Source organism: Coenobita brevimanus, chromosome 14 (genome assembly GCF_032717465.1).
Source record: "Coenobita brevimanus isolate Jiangsu-jjx chromosome 14, ASM3271746v2, whole genome shotgun sequence".
NCBI classification, from domain to species: Eukaryota; Metazoa; Arthropoda; class Malacostraca; order Decapoda; family Coenobitidae; genus Coenobita; species Coenobita brevimanus.
Window position 1 is genome coordinate 2,865,001 of NC_136967.1, and position 10,000 is coordinate 2,875,000.

The 10,000-nt window shown below is 41.0% G+C and overlaps 1 protein-coding gene across 1 annotated transcript in view; it reads right to left on the reverse strand.

Moving 5' to 3' along the window:
- Nucleotides 1-10,000, reverse strand: part of LOC145390425 (uncharacterized) — a 94,760-nt gene that overhangs the window by 60,839 nt on the left and 23,921 nt on the right. The window contains exons 3-5 of the mRNA XM_080265354.1: nucleotides 8,349-8,531; nucleotides 6,665-6,787; nucleotides 5,021-5,735 (exon numbers count right to left, since the gene is read on the reverse strand). Coding sequence (XP_080121480.1) covers nucleotides 5,021-5,735; nucleotides 6,665-6,787; nucleotides 8,349-8,531 — 1,021 coding nt within the window. The remainder of the gene's footprint in view (nucleotides 1-5,020; nucleotides 5,736-6,664; nucleotides 6,788-8,348; nucleotides 8,532-10,000) is intronic.

Genomic DNA, 10,000 nt, shown 5'->3' on the forward strand with positions numbered 1-10,000 from the left:
TTCCGTTCTTACTGGTGATACAAGGAGATAGAATAACACACACACACACAGACACACACACACACACACACACACACACACACACACACACACACACACACACACACACACACACACATATACCTTCCGCATCTAACTGTACAGAATCTCGTCTAACACCCACTATAACCCACACTTTCTCAAAGCACATACTGATGGAAATCCAAGCGGTCATTAAATCAATCAATCTATCTACCCATCTATAGCCTGACGCCTTAATCCCGTAAGGGGTGGCCACAAACAAATCGCCTCCATGTCTCCTGTCCCAGCCATTTCGCTGCCCTCCCCCTAGCTCACACCCTCCTCTCTCATATGTAAAAAATAGTAGCCCGTTCCCTGCATTGGACGAAAGCTGGTACTCTATTCTGGATAAAACCTGGCAGTATTTTTTTAGAGTTTTTAAAAAGGTATCACGAGACTTTGGTAACAAATTGTGGTTAAACACAATATTATTATGATCAGTGAAGGGAAATTCCAGTGGTCAGTGCGTTTAAAAATGAACTCGATTAAATGTGGAAGCAGCGAGAGCAAACTTTCCATCCCACAACGTGATTACAATGGCGATGCTTGGAGTTCTCACGGAAGCTGTGGGTGAGAGACGGTATTATCCCAATCACTGTTACTCTCAAAAATAAATAAATATAATAAAAACAAAAATTCAAATATATCTTTGCATTCCCAGTACAATATGAGAGGTGGGCGTGATTTAGAAATTGGCAAAAGGAAAAACACAGAGTAGGAGAAGTATCACTGAAATTCTCGACGAAAGAATTCATTTTAAAGGCTTTATACTTAAATTTATATACTAAAGAGAGAATGCAAATATATCCACAGACTTTCAACTCCCATTTCGCAGAGTCTGCTCACGGTGACTGTAACAAGAAAACTCCCCGAACCCATCCCTACACTGCTCCACCACTACAAAAAGCCCTCCATCATGTACTCCCTCACAATATAATAACAATGTAACGCTCAAAATGCCCTCCCTCATGTACTCCCTCATTCACTCTCACACTGTCCTAAAGATGTGAGGTTCGACTGCGACTCTAAAGGTAAAGAAGAAGTATTATACCGCGGATGTGGAGACTCGCCCGTGAGAACTGAGGTGAGAGGTGAGGCGCAAATATAGTGTGTAAATGTGGGTGGCTGGGGGGAGCCTGGACACTAAGTTCATTCACTGGCCTTGACTCCACACACACACACACACACACACACACACACACACACACACACACACACACAGGAGATACTAATATTCACACAAATCAGACTGAACATCCTCTACTAAGGAAGTGCGTTCTGATAAAAGTTCGTGATATTCTGACGGTCAATTAATCTTCATCATCATTATCATTATAATCATCATCATCATCATAATCATCCTATTAAGAATATTCTAATGTTTATTTTTTTTTTCGGTTGTAGTACAAAAGAAAAATGGAAGACATAAGAGAGAGGACTGGTACGTGAAAGTCTGGAAGATGAGGAGACAGGAACGGTAAGAAAGGATAGAAGAAAGGAAGGAATTACATTGAAAGAAAAACAAGGAAGACGATTGTGAGGGAAGAATTTTAAAGAAAGGAAAGACAGTGGGAAAGAAGAAGGCGGATGTGGAAAAAAAAGAACACAGAAAAAAAAGGACACAGAAAAAGAAGAAGAGAGGAAGTGAATAAGAAAAACGAAGAAGGAGGGGAAGGAAAAAGAATGAAAAAAGATGATAAAGGAGGAGGAGGAGGAGGAGGAGGAGGAGAGGAGGGAAGCTGGAGGAGGAAGAGGAAGAAAGAGGAGGAAGAGGAAGCAGGAACACATGTACGATCTACAATAAAGGCAAAGGCGAGACACACATCAACACACACCACACGGTCACTCGGTCAGGGGAGGGGAGTGACTGGGTGCTGGTGTTATATAAGCCTCTCTCATCGTCATGCACTGGGGGAATGAGGCTAAGTCCAGTCAAAACAAGACGATTCGAGCTTCTGGGGGCCCAATGAATGTGAAATTAAGCGATTCTTATACAGGTGGATCCAATAATGCCCGAAACAGAAGAGTAAAAAAAAAAATGACAAAAATAATGAAAGAAAATTGTGTCCCGGAGACTGATAAAGATAAATGAGGAAATCCACTGAGAGAGAGAGAGAGAGAGAGAGAGAGAGAGAGAGAGAGAGAGAGAGAGAGAGAGAGAGAGAGAGAGAGACGTAAAAAAAAAAAAAAATCCTTAACTCCTGGGACGTGTTGCGTATTTTTACCCTTGTCATCTCCAGACGATTTTATTCATCACTAGAGAGGTTTTTCGATTTGAAAGGGTTAGATACAGCCTTCCTAAACCCCTTCGCTACAAGAGACCTCCCTGGGCTGAATAAAATCGTCTACGGGCACCATGAATAAAAGAAAAACATAACGATACAGACGAGGCAAATATTACACGTCTCATTCAACACCAAAAACGTGATATAAGAATAGGCATAAAAAATTACTGATAAACGTTTCCTATCTCAAACGTTTATATATAATTACGTAACCAATAACTCAAAGGCAATATCCGTACCCAATATCTAAAAGGTAATATCAGATTAGGTGTATTTGATAAGTATTGATAAGTACACGTTTTTATGTCTATTATTATCTACAGGTAATTTCTCAACCTGTCTCTTACAAGGTGATTTTAGAACAGGTGGAAAAAATTAATAATACTTTTTTATTTAATTTTTCACGTTTTTTTTTTAGGATTCTGGGCATGTGCGTTAATATATACAGCAGTGATCTTAATTTTATGCACAGCTTTGTGTGTGTGTGTGTGTGTGTGTGTGTGTGTGTGTGTGTGTGTGTGTGTGTGTGTGTGTGTGTGTGTGTGTGTGTTTACCTTCCACCACCTGCCTACTCTTCTCCCCGCCTCAGGTCCCACATACCGCTATCCTGCACTATTCAACAACAACTTCCACCACTACAGCCACCATCATCACTACCACTGCTACCACCATCACGACTACCACTATCAAAACTATCCTTATCAATCTTCACCTACGACTACCACCGTCTCTCAGCTACCACCACAATCACCCCTACCAACACTACCACCATTCCGATTATTATCATTACCCCGGCTACCACTGATATTATTCTTACAACTACCAACATTATTTTATTTTTAATTCCGGCCTCATTAATCATGCATAAGTAAATCATGAATTCCCTTAATCTAATGTCAGAAAAGAAAGTAAATATCTCTATATGCATAATTTTGTAAAACGCAAAACACGTCTTCCATACAGTTTAATCACATCTCAGTACGCAAAAATACCCATAACACAGGCAGGAATATTTATCATAGCTATACCTTACGATAGTTTTGATGGCGTAAAGAAAACGAGAACCGTGTCTCCCACTGGATGCTAAAGAAAACTCATGGATGCAAGGAGGGACTACAGAAAACCTCGCAAGGGCCCTACTGAAGCTATGATATTCTTTGAGTTCTGTAGGTCTGACTTGTGGGAAGGACACTGAAAAGTAAAACAGGAAAAAACAGAGAGAGAAACATAACCTGATCGTAAAAAGAAATGGTATCGCCCAGTTTTTCGATATTATTATGTCAAAATATATTACATTCTGGTATTTATGTTATATCGTTCGTAAAGTTGTTGAAAAAGCACGAGGCATGATGGATAATAACCTCGTCTGCACTTGGGAGTCATTTTAACACCCACTTCTTGGGCGATGGATTTTCCGTATAACTTAGATATTCCCCGCGAGGTTATTATTTTCAGTAAACATTTTTTTCTATAGTGTAAAATACTGTTAACAGGTATGGGTAGACGTGTTGAGGAGCTTCCAATGCCGGGAAGAATAAGATCAAAGAAGCATTCAATACGACCCTAAAAGACAGCGCCCATTAACAATAAAAAAAATGAATAAATAAGTAGACGGCTAATTAAACAAACTAATTAATAAACACAGCCAGGTCACGAGGAGAAATACAGCCGTCCCTGGACCTACAGTCAGTGTCAGGCTCCACTCAAGTAATGTTAGTGCAGTGGAGGGGCAACTCTCATTTTCCTTCCAGTATTTGCGAATGAACTTGGAGTAGCCAAGTTTAGAAACGTATTGCTTATTGGCCTACCCTGAGTAAGCGAGTATAATCCCATGTAACAGTCGTGTTTGTGCGTGAGTGTGATGTATACGTGGCTCTCATGATACAGATAAACTAACGGCTTTGACTATTTATAATGTTTCCAGTGCAATGTCAGTGTGTTTATATATACTTGAATCTAACGCGCAGAATCAATGAACAGTATTTCTAGATATCACACACACAAATGGTGATGAAGTAAACACGTGTGAGAAGCTTAACCTTGTAAATAATAAAGAGACAACACTGAACATCCCCAGCATCAGAAAAAGAAACACGAACACCAATAATGTTGCAAGGAAAAAAAAAGAAAAAAGAAAAAAAAGTGAAAATAAGTAAATACCCATCTCTCTGATCACGACCCAACATTAATTTTTGTCATTACTGATTCGCAATACAACACTGAACTAAGCTATATTTCTAATGCTCTGCTGCAGTACGGTAAGACAGGTCATAATGAGGATACGAAATTTTTATACACTGATGTCATCGCTTGTCAAAATTAAAAAAAAAAAAGTACATTCTAGGAAGGTTAAAAAGTACAATAACAGGAAGGAAGGAGACAGGAAGGTTAAAAAGTACAATAACAGGAAGGAAGGAGACAGGAAGACAGAAGATATATAACAAGTATCAACAACACTACTTACCTGTCCAAGTCTGCCAGCCCCAAAACACAATCACAGGAAATTAATGTGCTTATTCTTCAAACAGAATGTCAACAAAAGGAAGAGAAATCGAACAACAGATGAATGCAATGTTTGTAATTATAATAATAACAATAATAATAATAATAATAATAATAAAAGAATCACTAACCTCTCAAAGTCGAATTGGAGGTGGAAGGAGACGAGTTGGCAGGGATCTTAGGCAGCTTCCTTCCTTCGTAGTCCACCTTCCCTCTCCTCCCTTTTTCTGTGCTCTTGTCGTGCCCGTTTTCTATTGCGTGTTTTCCTTTTGGACTGCTACTGTTGGAATGACTCTTTCCGTTCTTCTCATAGTGTGGCTTCCCGTTCTCCTGGCTTTTACCGTTGTCCTGGTGGGTCTTTCTGATCTTGTCATAGCCGTTCTTGCCGTTCATCTCGTAGTTCTTCTTATCGTCGTGGTCTTCTTTGCCGTTCTCCTCGCTTGCCTTGCCCGCGAAGAGCTCCTGGGCACGATGGTATGCCACTTCGTCTGGCTTGTGAAGGAAGAATGGCTTTTTCCCCTTCTTCTTCTCCTCCTCCGAGCGGCTCAGTGTCTCAGCCTTTTGCTTGCTGTACTTCTCCGAGGCCTCCTTCAGGTCGTTCAAAGGGTTCAGGAAGAAGGAGTTGGAGGAGGAGTTGGAGGAGGAGGAAGAAGATAAGGACTTCTTGGAGCTCTTTTGCTTGCCTTCAGTTTTCTTCTCCACCTCCGGGGCTGCTGTGGTGGTGGTGATGGTGGAGGTGGTGCCCTGTGGAGGCGCTGGAGGCTGCGGCGGGTGGAGGTAGAAGGGCTCATGGTGTAGGCCGGAGTCGGAGCTGTTGCCGGAGTTGTGACAGTCGCTCTCACATGAGGAGTTGCAGGATTCAGACCCGCTCAGAGAACACTGCGACCCCTGCGGAGAGTTAGGATGGAGAGGTTAGTATCATCATCACCAAAGTTATCAGCGGCAACAACTAGAACACTGGAACGGGTCATCAAATCATCATCAAAACTAAAATGCAGTGTTATCATCGTCATCATCATTATCACCCTGTTTATCGTTTTCATCAACAACACACAAAGGTTTAACAACATTATCATTATCAGCATCAGCAAAAATTAATCATACTCAATCAATTCTTTACTGTTATTCTCATTTTCAGTACCAACAGAGAAAGGAGAGAAAAGCATCATCACCATTCTCATAATCATCAACGTTAAAAATTCATCAGCCTATGTCAGATCAGTACAGGACAAAGGGCTGTTCCAAATTTCACCCCTCTGACCTAATCGTAGTCAGAATATTCCAACCCTGTCCTCCAAATTTACAGTTTTCATCCAGCCACCTTGTTTTCCACTCATTTGTTCCCCTAACTCTTTTTCTAAGTTTCCACTCCACTCTCCCCCTAGTACATGTAATATCTGTTATAAATAAATAAACAAATAAACAAGACAATACACGACCCATCTATTCCTGATGCTTTATTATAGCACTGTATTTACTGCATAACAAAAATTAGTATGAAAAATACGGAGGTGACTTCATTCATTTACTGTATAGTGTAACAAAATGAGCATGTGACTGACTCTATGGGCAAGATGATGCAACAAGCTTGCTTGTACTTCCATTTATCGTATCCTGGTAATAAAATGTCTGGCCAGTAAAAAAAAAAAAAAAAAAAATTAAGTGACAGACTGGCAGTAACAGATATTAGCCTGAAAGAATATAAAAGAAAAACTGTATGTACTTGATTTTTCTGTGTAGTTTTCTATGTAATAATTCATTCATTCACAACTGTACTCTTCATACTTTCACTACTTTAAGTTTTATACAGCACCAACCTTCCTGGCGCGGCAGAGACCCTGGCGGCAGGAGCACTGGTGGTGGTGGGAGCCGGAGTCCCCTGAGTCGGAGTCCATGGCGTAGTCTGGGGAGGCACCGTGTTGCACCAGCAGCTGCAGCACCTGGGGTAGTGAGATGGAGTAGGTATTAGATGCTGACAGGCTATCATATTTAGAAATGGGAAATCCTTATCAATTAAAGGGTGAGGGTGGTGTCTTATGGGCACCAAACGCGCGCAATACAATAATTGTGTTCTTAGTACCCAGTACGACTTGGAAGCAATGTCGAGTTAAGCTGAGGAAGGGCGAATAACAAAGAACTTGCAGAAAGTACTCACCGATTTCAAAAACTGCTTATGCAGGTGCACATATGATGTTACATTATGAGTCAGAAGACAGCAAATCGAAACACACTTACATATTCATATATATCCATGCTCTTCTACATTTCTATTACTTTGAAACTGTCGTGGAGCAGTCAACATCCCTATCGTTTCTAACCAAAAATTTGAAATACAAATTAATTATGGCCCTCCAAAAGGCTAAATTTAAAGTGTTAACTAAAAAAGTAATTTCACAAACATAATCCACAATAAAAAACCTTCACCGTCACAGTTTTCAGAAAATGATCGAATATCAAGAGACGCTAGCCGTTGTTTGAGGGTTTACAGTAGAGTGGTCTGATTTACAGCCTTTATATTGCTTCTAGGGGAAATTTGAACTGACCATCAAACTGTTATCAAGATTACTTCCTTATGCAGCATAGAAATCACCGTTAATCACTGACGTGCGGTCGATCGTTGTCACTGTCATAAACTCTTCCTAACTTTCATTGTGGTCTCTTATGCCAGCTGCTTAGATGAAGGAACATATGGAGGGGGAAAGCAGTCTTTAGCCTTATATATTAAGTTCACTCCCAATAAAAAATAAATCTCTCAGTACATTTTCTTCATCTGTTTACTCCGATCTCAATGCCTCTGTTTATATTCTTCCTTCTCTCCCTTTCCTTTTTTCCACCATTCCTTCCTCCGTATACTTTCCTCCCATCCTTTCGCTTTCCCTTTCTCATTGCTTCTCTCTCCCCTTCCCATTTCATTCCCCTCTTCCAGTTTCCCTTAAAATTTTCCAGTCCTTCTCCTCCCTCCATATGGTCGTTGTTCATAGTACAGATAAACATTGCAACTCTCTCTTAAATTCTCCTTTTAAGCCCTTTCTTTTCCACTCTCTTCTTTATAATTTATCATTTTCCTGTCAGAATGCCCCTCTCCCCGCCCCCCATAAATGATCCATGTCAGCACAATTGTTCATGGGGATGGTGCCATGGTGACCATCCTCATCTCCAGACCATCTTTCAAGGGCCACTCTTCTCCCACTCATCTTTTCATCGCTTTTGCCACCTCCCCCTCAAAATTTCTCTCTCTCTCTCTCTCTCTCACTCTCTTTTCCCTTCCTCATCTCCTTCTGATCATTTCCAGGACTATCTTTCATGGAGCTCCTTCCTTTCTCTGAACCTGGTTGGAAAATCTAAACTGTCCTCTCTTCCATTTCTCTCCCCATTACTCCTACTCTTTAATTATTCCTTTAAAAATAACCCTCAAATGTTCACAGTCCCCTCTCCCATATCTCTCCTCATTACCATTCATCTTCAATTTCACCCTCAAAATCTTCCCTTTCCCTTCCTCACCTCCATATGGTCATTGTCGGCAGCATCATTAATGGGACTCTTTCCGAATTTGTCCAAGGCAATGACGGCTCCCTTCTTCAGCAGCCAGCGGACCGTCTCTGTGTGGCCGCGGGAGGAGGCGAAGTGGAGGGGAGAGGCACCGTCACCGTCTCTTAAGTTGATGTCCACGCCTTGCTCTGTGATCTGGTGGAGGGAGAGGGAGAATGAATATGGGATGTGGGAATAGGAAAACACAGGAAGTATACATTGGTGGCTGAGAAACTGAACGATTTAGCATAGCGGGAATTAATAACCATGGCGAGGAAAGGAGGTCCGGATGATGATGATGATAATGTAATTAATAACAAGCTCACATAGCATACCTGATATATACCACGAAACATACTCGGGCTTGTTCCTGATACCAGAGGAAAACATAAATAACCTTGTAAACAAAAATAAATAAACATAAACATAAATAAAACAGCATATACTGTACAAACACACATTAGGGTCTGCCTCTGATACCAAAAGAAGATCAAACATTTTCAAAGATGGAAGAAAGGTTCCTCATATTTTAGCAGAAGAAGGTGTGTTGCATTAGAAGGGGTAATGTTTATAAGGCGACTAGAGTAATAATAAAAGGCTACTTAAAAAAAAAGGCATGTCAGAGTGTAACCTTAGGAATTTTAACAGAATTATAAAATGGTATAAAATCTTAATAATATGCACTGTGAAGGACGCTAGAGAATGAATATGAAGAGAAGCGAAAACACGGATCTAATGAATCATGTGGATTAAGATGAAGACACTATAATAATAATAATAATAATAATAATAATAATAATAATAATAATAACTGCAGTAAAGATATATCCGACAGAGGTCAGCACTTAACAAAAGAAAGAAGACAAGCGCTACTGCCAGACTGTAACGTTAAGACGCTGGGAGTGAGAGTGAAGGAGTTAACCTGCGCATGACAAGGTGAACGAGGGATTAGAGAGTCTTGGAGGGAAAATGGCTGAAGATGGATGAGGAGGAGGAGGTTGATGGCCGGAGAGAATAAAAGATAAACTAATGGTACTTGACGCCAAAGATGGAGAGAAAATGAGAGTGCACGAACGAGTGATGAATTTGGTGTTATAATATTCATATCTTTAGCTAAAATGTACTTGTGATAATGAGACATATGTATAGTGAAGCGTGTGTGTGTGTGTGTGTGTGTGTGTGTGTGTGTGTGTGTGTGTGTGTGTGTGTGTGTGTGTGTGTGTGTGTGTGTGTGTGTGTGTGTGTGTGTGTGTGTGTGTGTGTGTGTGTGTGTGTGTGTGTGTGTGTGTGTGTGTGTGTGTGTGTGTGTGTGTGTGTGTGTGTAAACCCTTCCTTCTCTCTCTCTGCTCCAATCCTCACCCTCTCTCTCTCTCTTTGGAAAACGGAAAGTGGAAGGAGGAAGTCAAACAGAAAGCTGGCTAAAGAGATGCTTGTCAGACTGAGCAAAGAGGCGACTCCCTGGCGAAGGAGGCGGGGTGAGTGGCCAAGGGAGTTAGCTATGAGATGAAGGCAACGATATTTCCTGCACACACACACACACACACACACACACACACACACACACACACACACACACACACACACAGCACGTATATACACAGTTCTTCTCTGCACACAGCCCTGTC